Raw genomic sequence first — 14,708 nt, 5'->3', positions numbered from 1 at the left:
TTCATATCTACGATAATATGCCGGAAACATTTTTGGTTCGTATAAAAATTCTGTCAGCGAATTTGCAATTCCTTCCGGAGTGAACCGACAATCCTTTTTTTTTTTTCTTGTTTCATTAATATTGTTTTTAATACTTCATTTTGTTTTAACTGTTCGTTTTGTAAAAATTCCATCTGGCTTTGTTGAGCTGCCAGTGCTAATTGTATTGTTTTTATAAACACGGCTAATTGTTCCATATTGAAGAAAAAAAATTTTTTTTTCACAGTAATAAAACAAAAGGTTTTTTTTTCACAGTAATAAAACAAAAGGTTAACAGTACCTGCACAAAGCATTGAATAAATTCACTGAATAGTTTTTTTCTTTTTAAGCCACAAAAAAAACATTCTTTTGTAGACAAGGTTTTTGCAACACACACGAAATTGACACAAAACCAACAGCATGCAAGCCTTCTTTTCTACCATATTTTTTTTTCTTCTTCTGAAACAAAAGAAATTTGAAATGGACAACTTTCAAAAATTCTTTTCAATGCATCGTAAAATGTCGATTTCTCTTCTTTTTTTTTTTTTTTTTTTTTCAGTAGAACCGTAACAGACTGAATTAAAAAATATATATTACTTTACTTTTTGTGTCTTAGCTTTTTTTTTTTTTTTTTCGGTAGTTTGATTTTTCTGTGCAGTATTATTTCTCTTCGTTTTCCAATATGTTTTTGGCTTAAAGTTTCCTTTTTGTGAATTCGAATCCTGTCGCCATTTGTTATATCCTTACTTTAAATAAGAATACAGCAAGAAACATGGGGTGATGGGTGAAAGACAAAGGGGTTTATTTACAAAGGACTACATGTGACATAAGAGTTACTCGACCTCTTTTCTTATTCTCTTCCTGTCTTTTTTCCTTCCCTCTCTGTCACGTGAGAGGGTCAATATATCTATAGTTCATTTCATCTATGAAGGGAGGTTAGGTTATTCCATTACATCAGATATAAATGCAGGTGTGCCTCAGGGGTCGATCCTTGGACCTTTTACTATTCCTGATATATTTTTGAATAATTGAAAAAATAATTATAAATCCTCATCTCAAAAATATACATTCATCATATCAAAAAAACGGAATGGACCCGGAGTTATTAATATAAAACAAAAAAAAGACTTGGCGCTATTTGCATTTTACATTTCTAACGGCAGTGTTTGTTTGAAAAGAACATAAACCAAGCATTTTTTCACTATTCACTAACATCCAGCACCTGAAGATGGTCAGAGGTTACATCGGCCAAAACGTGAAAAAAAGAAACTAAGATGAGAATAATAGTCCAAATAATACCAAAATAATATTTTGTACGAGTGTGAAATGTAAATTTGAAAAGCAGGTTTTTAAAATTTTTATTTAAAAAAAAAAAAAATTTCTGTCAAATCGCTATGTCCTTACCTTATTTCTTTTGTCACTATTTTTGGCTGAATTTTCTTTTTCTTCCTTTCTCTCTGTTCATTTATCTTTCTTTTTTCTGTTCTTTTCTCTTTTACTCTTTCTCTCTCACTTGTGATTTGTTTTGCTTTACCTCATTTCACTTCAAACGATTCACAATGTAAATTTGGGAAATTAGGCGGAGGAAAGGGGGGGAGCATTTGCTAAAATTTATTTTGATTTTCCAGTTTTTGCCATTGGCCACTTGCATCCCAGATTTCATTGCCGACATATAACTTTTCTAAACTTTCTTTTTCAGTTAATAACGTGCCAAGTATGTAAAAAAAGCAGAAAGATTGAAGGACAACAAAGAAAACCGGTTCAGTTGTCGAAAATACAATGTTCATCCGCATCCAAATCTGTTTCAAGTGAGCTGAAATATTTTGAGGATTTTTTTTTATTTTAAATTTTTTCTACTTTTACTTTTTTTTTTCTTTTTTTTTTTTTTAGTCAGTTTCTGATTGCATTGAAATTGAATTCTTTTCCTTTTTTAAAGGGATGCTTGAGTGATCATAACCCCCTCCTTCCATATTCTCTTTTCTCCCTCTTATTATTTCTTTCTTTTCACTACACTATCTCTATTGTACTTTCTCCCCCCCCCCTCTCCTTTCTTTCATGTGAGAGCGTGAGGGGTTCACAGACACATATAAAAATATTTTAACCAATAAATAATCACTTCTGTGGATATAAGTATGAAGGAAACACCAAAACAATAACAATCGTCAAGATGTTATTTTAGATTTTTAACAACTTTATAACAGACTAGAAGATGTATCCGGCATTGCCCGGTATCAAATTTAACGTTCAAATCCTTTAAAAAAAATGAAGTAAGAAAAACTGAAAGAAACTGAGATGTGCATGCAAGTTTTATGTTTTTTCTAAACAGTTCACTTCTTGTACGTAAAAAAAAAATGCTCGAGCTGAGATCAAAACCAAAACCTTAAGACAATAGGTTGGGTATGATAACCATTAGGCCAGCTTGACATGATCTTCAAAAAGTGTTTCCAAACGTACTTATTTTTAACGTAATGTGAACGATTCAGACATGCACAGTTGTGAAACAGTTGACAAACAGATAAAAGTCCAATGACCCCCTCAAGTACCAATTTTTCAATTTTAACTCCTTAGCAACCCATTTTTGTCCAAATGAAAATTGATTAAAAAGTTCTCCACATGTCTGAGTACCCTAGATACCAAATTTCAAATCTGTAAATAAAAAATTTGTTGTGCACAGGGTAGAACGATAAAATTGTCACCATAGAAAAGACGACATGATTCCATTTCCGCTTGATGAAAACTGGTTTCTTTTTAGTGTTGCAGACCATCTACGAGTTGGCCAGTTGTGTACAAATCCCAAGAGCTATAGGAGCCTTCTATCATGTTTGAAAGTGAGACAATGTTCAACGATCGAGATCAGAGATGCACCACTGTACAGCTCATGCTCTCTACCGATCCAAGTTATGACAACACAACCATTGCCAGCACCCTCGATAAATTACCACAAATAACAGAATGCTGAAATGGTGATGTAAACAAAGTTTCCGGCCACGGTTATGGTCCCTGGTGTAAAGTGAGGGCCACATCATATCTTTGACGTCAGGTTGAAAGTCAACATCAAAGTGTACCTGGATGGTGATCCCCTGATGCAATCAGGTGGCCACTGACAGACTGGATGTGGCAGCAGGACTCAGCGCTAGCCCACAAGTCTAAAGAGACCCAGGCTTGGCTTCAGAGGGAGTATTATGACCTTATACCCTTCTCTCACTGGCCCCTCCTCCCTTGACCTGAACCCGCTGGACTATTTCAGTCACCTACAACCGCATCTATGGTCTCGCTTGAGATTACATTGAGAACATCACCAACATGTCAGTCTGATTGTCGTCATCCTCCGAGTATTCGCCGAGCTCCTGCTAGCACTTGTGGAAAAGGCATGTTCCCAGTTCCAGACCTGTATCAAGGCAGTGATTGAAGCTGAAGACGGCTACATTGACTAGATTGATTTTTTTCAATAAAAGTTTTAAAATAAAGCATTCGTGTTGTTTTCTTGAGGGTGACAACTTTATCGTTCCACCCTGCGTATATAAGTCGTCCTCACACGCGCATATTCTTACTTTTCTAGATATATAGATATGAATACTTTATGAAAACTTTATAATGAAAATTCAATATTTTAGTTTTGGCATGTAAAGAAATGGATTGATATTTTAATTTGTTAGCAATTTGGAATAATTTAATGGTGTTTCTTGATTTTACATGAAACTTGCATCCAATATTGAAGCCTAAATTTGGGATATTTAGGGAGTCGGTTATTAGTTGCCATTACTCGTACATCTACCCTAATCTGAAGTAAGAGTAACTGTTAAGAATCAGTATTAAATGATTTGAAAAGTGGTTGATATGCCGTTAAACAAATTTAATGAGTATATAATTTTCAACATCAAAATAATCCCTGACTTTATGACCATTTAAAAAGAATTATAGTTTTATGTTTTTATTTCTTTTTCTGCTTTTTGAAAAAAAAAGTTTTTTTTGTTTTTTTTTTTAGTGTCTGAATCTTTTACCAAATTGGTGACTATGAGATTGAAAAAGAAAAAAGTGAAAGCAACTCCGGAAGGAAAGAACATTCCTGGCGATTCTCCATTGTTGACCAGGTGAGAATGATTGGATAAAAAAGTTTCTTTTGTTGTTTTTTTAACTTAATTAAAATTATTGAAAAGATGGGGAATATTTATTCAATGGCAGAGTAAAGCAGGTTAAAAGCTGTGCATGCTCATACAAAATTTTAAAATCCAAAAAAACTACTTGGCAAATATATTCAATGAACCAAGTGCAAGAAAGATGAAAGCAATTACACTGAAAGGGATATAATTCTAAAAGTTCTCTCAGAGTCTCTAAAATAACAATTCAATGTCTATCATCTGGTAGGAAAAATAAGAAGTTTCTTACTTGGATCGATGCATACGTGAAATAAAATAACAAAACTATTTGATACGTTTGCATATCAGACAAAAATATTAGTGTACAACAAAAATTATGGAAACATTGCGCAGAATTTTAATAAAAATAAATTTACTATTCTTGATCAATCAACTCCAAACGAGCACATGCCATCTTCATAGAAGAAGAGAGATAATCTTCTCTGATATGTTGGCTTAAATATGAATAATGATTGAAGATTAAGAAATTATATTTTTTATTAAAATTTTACTCAGTAACTTTCTGCACACAAATACTTTTGTGTATACCAAAAAAAAAAAAGTTTGTGCTATTTAGATTTGACGCACAAATAAATAAGAACAAACAAACAAAAAAAAAATGTTGTTTCATACACGTTAAGAGGAAAATGAACATTCTCTCGGAAAGTTGTTTAGTTTTTTGTCTTTACGGAAAAGAAGGTTGGGTACAAAAAACAATTGAATAATTAATGGCACTTTTGTCTCATCTTAAAAATTGCAACTATAAAAATTTTGAATAATGTTTTCATGGTGATCATGAATTGGTAAATTGAACAAAATGTTATTTTATTTTTTGTTTTTGAATTTCTTTTTGCTTTCAATATTTATTCTCATCTAAAAGGTTTTCTGAATCTGTGAAACAGTTTGTCATTTATATGTTCTAATAAAGTTTTGCTGCTTTGTGATTGACAAAAAAAGGAATAGACAGAATACACATTAGTAAGGTAGTATATTTTTACAATGTGGAAACCCAAATTTAAATTTTACATTTATGTAAGATTTTTTCTAAAGGATTTTTACTTCAGCTGAATACAAAGGATTTTTATAAATTTAAAGAAATGAACATTGCATAAAAAATTGTTCTGAGGGGAAAAAATAATCAAAATAAGAAATATCTTTGCAATATTTGTTCATAATTTTGTTTTAAAAGAATATTCTTATTGATTTTCAGCACGCCTGTCCTGAGCAATTTAAGTATGTCATCCAACAACAGCAAATGGGAATCAAATGCAACACCATCACATTCCAAATCTAAGCAAATTACACCTGCAACTCGAAAAAAAAGTTCAAAGAAAATGAATAATTTAAGAAAATTGTTTTCTCATCAAAAAATTCAGTCCGAAGATTCATTAACAGATTTTTTGCAATCTGTTTCATGACCTTTTTTTTTTTTTTTTTTAATAAAGTATTTTTATTTTTCTATTTATTTTTTGTTGTTGTTTTTTTTTTTTTTTTAAAGTTTTTTTTTGTTTTTTTTTTTTTCTCTCTCAGAATTCTTTTTTTGATGCTGATGAGAACGAAATTGTATTTATTGATTTGTTGTACAGGATGCAGGCGATTACTGTTTGCATCTCTCGAAATATATAATGCAGTTTGTTTCATTTTTTTTTTTTTTTTTAATTTTTTTTTAGATTTATTTATCAAACTTAATGTTGGTACCCTACTCCAGTAAATAGATATGTTAACTAGTATGAATTTCTGAAGTGTTACATTACATATATGTCAAGATGGCCAAGTGGCAAATGCAAATGAACCCAGTGCACCTGGCATGGATTGATGTGAGGCTCCCTAGATAAAACATGTTAGAAGCATGTGTTGATGATTACATAAATGATCACATATTTAAGGACTGAAACAGTTTCGACACAGTTTGCAGTCAGGATGTGGCTGGACCAGATGTGCCGATAATGTAAAAATCTAAGAATTTCCTAGAGACCAGGTCCATTTGTCAACCATTTTTAAAGCTAAATAAGAAAATTAAGTAGGAAAGATTAAATTTTAGCCTTTTTTTATAAAGGAAGTAATTTTTTGGTTACTCCCCTTGTGAATGAACCTCTCTCCTATAAAACCTTTAAAACCACCGACAAAAGGATAAAAGTGCTTCCACCAAATTTTGCATGTCCGCTGGCACCATTTCATGTCCAATACCCAAATCCGGATGCTATACAGGATCATCCCCCCCAACCAATCTCTCAAAGAGGAGATTTCACTCGTTCGGCCATGTAGTATGCTGTCATCCAGGAGAGTCCAGCTATGAAGCAATAACTCCAGAATCACTTCAAAGTCAATAAAGATGCTGAGAACTTGGTTGGACACCATCAAAGCTAACATCAAATCTAGATTCGGTTCACAAGTTTGTTGTTAGTCTCAGGACTGGCTATCCATCACTATCTTAGTCACTATAGACCGTCATGCAGGTCTGCATTCATTCAGGATGCTGTGTATTCTATGGGAAGAGCCAGCTCAACCCATCCTGATTGAATGTCGTCAAGTTTAAGTCTTTTCTTTATACTAATGTCACCTTTTTTTAAGATGGTGCCACTAGAAATAAATGTATCAACTGAAAATGTAGATTTTATTTATAAATTTGCAAATAATTTTTCATTCTATTCATACCATCTGATCATTAAAAGATGATAAATTGATTAATTTTCATTTCTGCTATTGAGATTCAATAAATAATCATTTTTGCATGCAACTATGCTTCTGCCCCTGACTCTGACCATCTTGCCTCAAACATGCTTCTTCATTATTTTATGGTCTGTGTCAAGATTCTAGTGTTACCAATTACCGGAGCATGAAACCATAATATAGAAACTTATTTAATAAGTAGCAGCACCCGCTAACCAGTGTTGCCCGGTGGAAACGTGCCCCCCCACCCACTTCGAAAAAAATTAAAGTATGGTTGTTGTTGTTGCTGCTGCCCAACCTCTTTATGTTACAGAACGGGTTTCGGAATAGACACCCCCAACTCCTCATCGTAAGAACGGCTATCGGGACACAGTAGGCAGCCTGAGTATAGAGAGGTAAAAAAAAACAAAAAAAATGTCACATTTAGCCGTTGAAGCTGTATTAATGTTACTTCTCGGAAATAGTTTGCCTCAGAAGTTTTATTCAAAAGCAGAAATTTATGTAAGAATGAAAACATGGAATCCTATCCTAAGGAAATGAAACAAAACTTCTTTTGTGTATTTATAATTTTTTTTTTTTTTTTTTATTAATTACTGCAGTACTTGGTTTCAAATGGTTCACTTACCATTATAACATAAAAAATAAAACCAAAATAAAATAAACCCAAAAAACAAATGAAAGTTTGTTTCATTTCAATACCAAAAAAAACAAATAAAAAGCAGAAAAAAACTAATAAAACTGTTTGAATTTGATAAAAATAACTGAGAAAAAACATGAAAAGTTATACATATTTATTGCAAGGTGTAACCGTGATTAAAATAGACAAAGAAATAGGAAACATCCTACAATCAACAATAGATAGGAAGTGGCAAACAATGAATCTGTAGGTATTTTTAGATCAAGCTTTTTAGAGTTAACGATGACAATAGAAACCTACAGAAAAGGGCAGCTTCCGGTAGCTTGGCTAGGGGGGTAAACTCATACACCAACCTCGAGGAGACAGTTAATTGACAAACAGATGCCCTTCGCAGCGGATGGGAGTTGGACAGTTTTTAGAGTTGACTGTGAATCAGAAATAGAGACGAATTGCGACTGACAGACGAACGTAACATCGGTAGAATGGGGAGAAGACACACACACACTCACAAGTCCAACAGTCAATTATATGTGAAGATTGGCGTTTGTGTTTTTCCTTTCTTTGTTCCATGATTCATTATATTTCTACTTTGTGAAACCACGGTGTTCCCATTGACAGTCGCCAGCGAGAAAATGACGATCTGGCCATAAGAGGAATAGTCGAAGGAAAAAGTCCATGATACACGATGTCGACAATCTGTCAGAGCAGCGCACGTCCTGTCACAAATGGTGCCGTTAGACCAGAGATCCAACCTTGGGGCAATTTCACGCCAAAATGGTAAAAAAAAAATAGCAAGGGAGAAAAGGACATGCAAAAAAATAAGAAATTGAAACGGCCGAATTATATAATAATAAAAAACTAAACAAACATGTCAAAACATGGGAACACAAAAAGAAAGTGAGAAGAGAGCACCTGCGTTATAGATTGGAAGAGAGAGAGAGACAAAAAAAAAATGAACCCACAAAAAAAAGAAAGTGAAAAAACAAGAGAAAGAAACTAAAAAAAAAGACAGCAAGAAATCGATGCCGGTGTTAGAGAATGGATCGAGAGAGAGAGGGGGAGGTGTGTAAATTATATCGTAGACACGTTGACCGGAAGTCAAGATCAGCTGATCAGATTGTGTGTGACGTGATCAGGTTAGCCGAATCGTGGAGATTTGAGGACGGACGGCTTCACCGTTGTCTCCTTCCCTTCACTGGGCAACGCTGATGTGTGTAGAAACAAGACCAAGAGTACCACGCAAGCCCTGATTCACTTTCCATCATTCTGAAAAGTGAAATAAAAACTATAAAACCAATTCATCGTATTGGAGTGAATGAATATTCGTCTCCCCTCCAAGACAAGATGATTCCAAATGAACCAACATCCAAGACGCAGAAGGTATGTTGAAAAATACATGTACCACACACACACACACACACACAATGGCATATGAACATATCATTTAACAGACTGGACCACTAGACGATCACATGACATTAACTCTGATTAGATATAACACACACGATCCCCTTTATGATACAACAAATATATATGTCATCTCTTCTATCTCCATTATTAGAGATAACAACCCAACACCGGGATGGCGAGTGTGAGGGCGTTACTCCTGTTCCTCTTTGTGCCTTGCAGTGCCTTGAAGCATAGCCACAACACGGTTTTCAAGAAATCATCAGAAGTGATCAAAATGGATAATTACGCTCCTGGTCGATCTTCATCCATATCAGCTGTTGCTAGAGAGATTGGTTTCTGAGATAAGAAGGGCAGAGAAAGCGGGAGAACAAATAGATGATAGGTATTAAGGTCTCAATGGGAAGGGGTATCATAGTATCTTACATTCCCTTAGGCAGGAGATCTATCCATTAGAGACAAGGAGACTTATCTCGGGGAGCTACAATTGCTGCAGGCGAGAAGCAAAATAGCTATCTTGCCAATAGTGGGGAAGGCACTTAGTGTCTTGCTTGGAACGGTGTCTGAGGTAGATTTGAGTATGATCAGACAAAGACTAGTTGACTTAGTGGAGGATCAAAAGGGTTTAGCACAGGAGGCAAGAGACAGTCTGTCCATCTTGAACGTTACTCGGATAGAGTTAGCTGAAAATAGGCAGACAATTAACTGACTAGTTAAGAATGTTCAGAGTATAGGACAACGTGACTCCGGCTTTATTGGGTGAATTGCAGGAGCTGGGGCATTTTTGTGAAACAATTCATCCAACTTACAATGATAATAGGGAGACTTCAGCAGACCTGTTACTTTCTTGGAACTACACAGCTGGACATGCTTTCCCTGGGGCAATTGTCACTGAGTATAGTGGTGCCAGGCCACCTCAGGGATCTCCTAATTAGGATACAGGATGAGTTGCCATACAAGCTTTATCTTCCCTCACCCCCGGGTCAGGATTGTGGCGCTACTATAAGTTGCTTGGTTGCATAACTTTAATGGAGGACAACAGGCTGTTGGTCTTCGTTGCTGTTCCGCTTCTTGACATGGAGGATACATTTGAGGTGTTTCAAGCTATAGGTCTGTCCATCCCTTTTCCCAATAGAATGGAAAACTTTGAAGCAGTTGCTCATTATAAGTTGGAAACCGAGTACATTGCCCTTAAACTGGCTAGAACTAAATTCATGTTGCTCTCCCCGGGTGAGGCAAGCAGATGCAAACAAGACATATTGGGGACTTGTACGTCAAAAAATCCCATATACATCAGCGGCAACCACAGGCTGTGCTTGCTGGAGTTGTTTAGGGGTAATCAGATGGGGATTGAGCAGACCTGCCGGGTGGAGGTGTCAACGAGAGACCTAATACCGCACACAATAGGCCTGTCTGACGGGGTATGGGCTTTAGCACTGAGGAAGGAGTTAGAATTGGCGCAAGTGTGTGAGGGAAGGCCTGTGAGAGGTATAAGGGCCATCCCGCCCCTGGCCATTATCAGATTATATATGGGGTGTTCGGCCTTTGGGAAGTCTATTACTCTTCTGCCCTACTACCAGGCAGAGGAAAAGTTTGAGATCTAGGACTTGTTCTTGGCACTAGCGAATATTACTTCCAGTTAATGGACGAGTCTGTGGAGACCGTTGGTGAGGGAAGTGCCGAATGTGACCCTGAATATGTTCCCTAAATTGCTGAAACCGGTAGAAAAAATAGATTTGCAGGAACTAGTTAGTAAGTTAGAGAGGATGGGACAGAGGTGGGGGCTAGTGGAGGCAGGAACCCAACAAGTATCCTAGTTTGGTAAATGGTCTAATGATAGTTGTAGCATTAGGAATAATAATTTATAGGAAACAATGCCAGGTGGATCACTGAGGGCAAGGCATGCCAGCGGGAAACGTCAAGATCGAGGAGGGTAGATTGTTGGCTAACACGAGAAATGAGGAAGAAAGCGGCACGGAGGAGGGCCCAAATGGCAACCAACTGAAGGCTGTAGCACAGTCCAAGTAACGACTGAGATTCATCCCAGTTCAGGTGGGACCCAACAAATGAGAGGACATGCATACTGTGTGGAAAGGGAGAGAGAAGCTCTTCACTTTAAAGAAAAATTTAAAAAAATGAGAACAAAGAGACACTCACAATGAAAATTTCTTTTTATTGAATTTGTCGTTTATATGCAAACAAAAAAAATGGAGACTGTTTGAACAAATTTTTCTGTACACACACATACGAACTTTATAATTTTTATTGTTGGTAAAAAAAAAAAAGAAAGGAAAGAGGCTTATCCTGATTTTAAAGAAAAACATTTTGGTCATGTTTTAAAACAAAAAAACTGCTTAAATGTATTTTCATGTACAATGAAGATTACATATGTTTCTTGCATGTAAAATTGCACAAAGACTTCCTCTTTTATTATAAGGATAAAGACAACAATGCATTGTATACAAGCGACTTGTTGGACACGTGTGTGTGTGTGTGTGTTATTAGGGTCTTGTCACTAGTGCCTCTACATGGTTATCCCTCACTTCTAAAACTCAACGGTTGTCTCTTGCCATGACTAAGTCAAGCTGTGTCATCGTTCTCCCTGCCTCAATCCGTCTTCTTTTTTCTTTACGTTGCTTTTTCAGTCTCTACTTGACCCCTACTTCTTTACAAATTGACCCCCAGGCTGTTAACAGTTAATTGTAATGGTGTCACTGGTTTGTGGAATTCAATGGACCCTTCATTTTGAATGTATTATTTATTTATTTTTTTTGGTCATTCTAGGATTACTAGCTAATTTCTCTAGCTAGGTGAGGGGGCATTCCATTATGCTTTTAATTTTTCAAGTTACAAAATGAATGCGTGTAAGTTTTTAATAAAAATTGTTTTAATCAAATCGTGATATTTTCAGATCAAGTCAATTTGGAAAGATATATTTATTTCAATTTGAAAAGAGATTTGGAAAAATTGAGTAATATGTTTGAAGCAGCAGCTGCAGTTAAAATTGATTTTACATCTTGATTTTTCATTGGACAATAGCTAAAATCAGCAGTTTCTTTCAACGAATCACAGCACAAGAAATATTCAGTACCAAAATCTCACACATACTATAAAACCCAAACAGTTTTTCTTCCTTGTTTTTTATTTTTCTCTCAGAGACAACAAACATGAACACAGTATAATCTTTCTTTTGATGATGAAAGGCTTTCAGCAATATACACATGATTAGAGACATACACTAAACATAGCAACAGCATATACATGACACCAAAAGCATGCACATAAGTTCATACATACACTTTTACTAACAAGAAGGTTTGTATGTTCATACATATCCTATTTACACATAAACCATGTAGATGCAGATGGTAACAGCCAAAATGTACACTTGTACTCAATTTTTCCTTTGAGAAAAAATACCTTTTTTCACCTAGGATGTTCCTTGGACTTTTTGAACTCCCAATCTTTACCAACCTTTCATTTTTGTTGTAGCAAGTTATTAATAAAAATGAATTAGTTTGCATTGATAGACTTTGTCATTCATTTGACAATATCCTATCTTCAACAAATATGGGACGCAGAGTTATTGTTAAACAAGTTCTTTTAAACTCCTAGCATGTTGAAAATGTGTGGATCTTAAAACTGATTTAACTTAAACTTATAGATTTGCATTGTTTAGTTGGTATGACAAAACCAATTTTTAAAACTGGTTGTATTGTCACCTGACTTGGCTTTGGATGGCAGATTACAACAGAATTCTTGATCACATATTTGCATCCTGTCGTATGTCCTAAAAGATGCTGTGTCGCTTTGCTAGTGATGTAGATGTTAAAATAATTAATAGATAAGTGATCAGATGTTGTCCATTCGATGAGGACATTTTTCGATTCTTCATGTTCTTGCATTTTAATATTTAAAACATCAGGTTTTTGGCAATGCCGTAAATATTCCAGTGGAAGTAACTGAAATTGAAAAAAAAAAATGATTGAGTAAATTTTAAATTTCTATATTGATTTGAGATTTTATCTCTATTTTTATTAAAATAAAAAAAAAACAGATCATTTTCAGTAATTTCTGTATGTAATCAATTTTGAACCATGAGTTTCAGAGTTTTTAATTCTAACTTTTGAACCATGTTTGCATAATTTAAATAGTTTTGAACACCATTTATTTCAGGGGCACAATATGGCACAATTTGAAAGTTAAATGTTTCAGATTTTCACTGAATTTTAGACACAAATTTTAATTCTTAAGACTCCTTAAGCTGAAGCCTTAAATTTTACACAGTTTCTAGAATCAAAATTATATAATTCATTTTGCATTCTTTGATATCTCGAAGAAAACATAATTTTTGACAGATTGTTTGTGGAGGTACATATAAAAATATGGTATTATTAAATTCAAAAGAAGAAACAGAAAGTTTTAAAAGACATGATTAAAAGAAAAAGTGTGTTAGATTACAAAACTGAGTGTATGGAAGCAAGAAAAGAACAAACGAAAAGTTTGAGTTTAAACTTTTATTTAAAGTTAAAATGATCGTAAAATAAACTGCTGAATGTGTCAGGATATGGCGGCAGTGGGACCTCAGTAGAAATGCTGGTCAGCAACGATCTGGTGTTATTATCAGGCTGTGCTAGAGACGCTGGTGACAGAAACATGGTATTGGTGTTCTGGTGTCTGGAATATGGGTGCGGTGGTGGCAGCTGCGATGACAGTGAAAGAGGAGTAACCTTAAAGGCTGCTGTCCGGTAGCACGAGTGGGTTAGTGGCGGCGACTGCGAAAGAGGAGTAATCTTGATAGCTGCTGTCATTGATGAAAGACTGAGGCTGCTGACGGAATGAAGTTCATGCTGGGCTGATCTTGGCCTAAGCCGCTGGTGACAAGTGGGTTGTTCTTAGATTGCTGCTACTGGTGGAACAAATCTCGCTGCTTGACGAACTGTCGTGATTTGCTTGGTTGTCGAAAAAGCAGTCGTATTTATACTTGTGTTGCAGACATAGTTGTAGACAAAGGTGGCTTTCATCGTTCGTCGTCATTTCGTTTTTGATATATCCTGCGGTGGGTGGCCGTAATAAAAGGATATTCAAGAAAGGTATTCCACCAGGGAAATAAATGGATAAAGAGGTTCTGAAGTAATAAAGAAATAGAGAAGTTTATTGAGAATATTTACAGAGACAGCATGTTACGTTTTTAAGTGTTCCCGCCCAGGGAAGGCTCTCAGAACCGGTGACCGGTGATAACATTCTTTCGATAAAAAGTTCCGGCGGTGAATTGCTCATCTCGCCATAACACCTCCCCCTAAGACAATTTCTCCCAAGAGAATTTGGCTTAATATCGTTTGCTTTTTGACTTGGGGCTCAGCCGGTTAACTTTTCTTTTCACCCTTGTACTTTTTCTCTTCAATATCGTTTGAGTGGGTGGAGTTGGTGGAGAAGCTGGAACTCTCAAATCTGGAGTAAGTTCTGTTAAGGGTTGAGGAATATTAAAAGAATCATACAAAACCTCTAGGGGCAGGTCATTTTCTTCTGTCTGTTTGTAGTCATCAGTGTGTCGAGGTCTTAGCTGATTTATATGCCTGCGACAGTCGAATTTATTACTTCTTACAGAATATAGCATGTGTCCGATTCTTTTCATGATAATCCCCTCCTCCCAAAAATTTTTTTCACTTCTGTAATTCAGGAAGAATATTCTGTCACCAGGTTTGTAAAACCTTGTTGGAAAAGTTTCTTTTGTTATTGTTACTCTGGTTGCACTTGGTAAAATTCTGTCAAATACAGATCTGATTTTCCGTGCAAACATCAGTTCGGCTGGTGACGAACCGGTATCAGTGTTTGGGTTC

The 14,708-nt window shown here is 35.4% G+C and overlaps 2 protein-coding genes across 9 annotated transcripts in view; one reads left to right on the top strand and one right to left on the bottom strand.

The window, feature by feature from the left end:
- LOC145265450 (uncharacterized) overlaps positions 1-5,615 on the top strand; it is a 66,604-nt gene extending 60,989 nt beyond the window's left edge. For all 5 annotated transcript variants that reach the window (XM_080121306.1, XM_080121304.1, XM_080121303.1 and 2 more), the window contains 3 exons: positions 1,718-1,826; positions 4,004-4,109; positions 5,365-5,615. In XM_080121306.1, coding sequence (XP_079977432.1) covers positions 1,718-1,826; positions 4,004-4,109; positions 5,365-5,572 — 423 coding nt within the window. In that variant the 3' untranslated portion in view covers positions 5,573-5,615. The remainder of the gene's footprint in view (positions 1-1,717; positions 1,827-4,003; positions 4,110-5,364) is intronic.
- A 1,985-nt stretch (positions 5,616-7,600) lies between these two features.
- LOC145265449 (cytosolic endo-beta-N-acetylglucosaminidase-like) overlaps positions 7,601-14,708 on the bottom strand; it is a 72,379-nt gene continuing 65,271 nt past the window's right edge. For all 4 annotated transcript variants that reach the window (XM_080121299.1, XM_080121300.1, XM_080121298.1 and 1 more), the window contains one exon: positions 7,601-12,830. In XM_080121299.1, the coding sequence (XP_079977425.1) occupies positions 12,516-12,830 (315 nt within the window). In that variant the 3' untranslated portion in view covers positions 7,601-12,515. The remainder of the gene's footprint in view (positions 12,831-14,708) is intronic.

Source organism: Euprymna scolopes, chromosome 40, assembly GCF_053919585.1.
Source record: "Euprymna scolopes isolate OS-2025 chromosome 40, ASM5391958v1, whole genome shotgun sequence".
Taxonomy (NCBI): domain Eukaryota; kingdom Metazoa; phylum Mollusca; class Cephalopoda; order Sepiida; family Sepiolidae; genus Euprymna; species Euprymna scolopes.
Note: the sequence above shows the minus strand (reverse complement) of the source record. Positions and strands in the feature narration are given on the sequence as shown.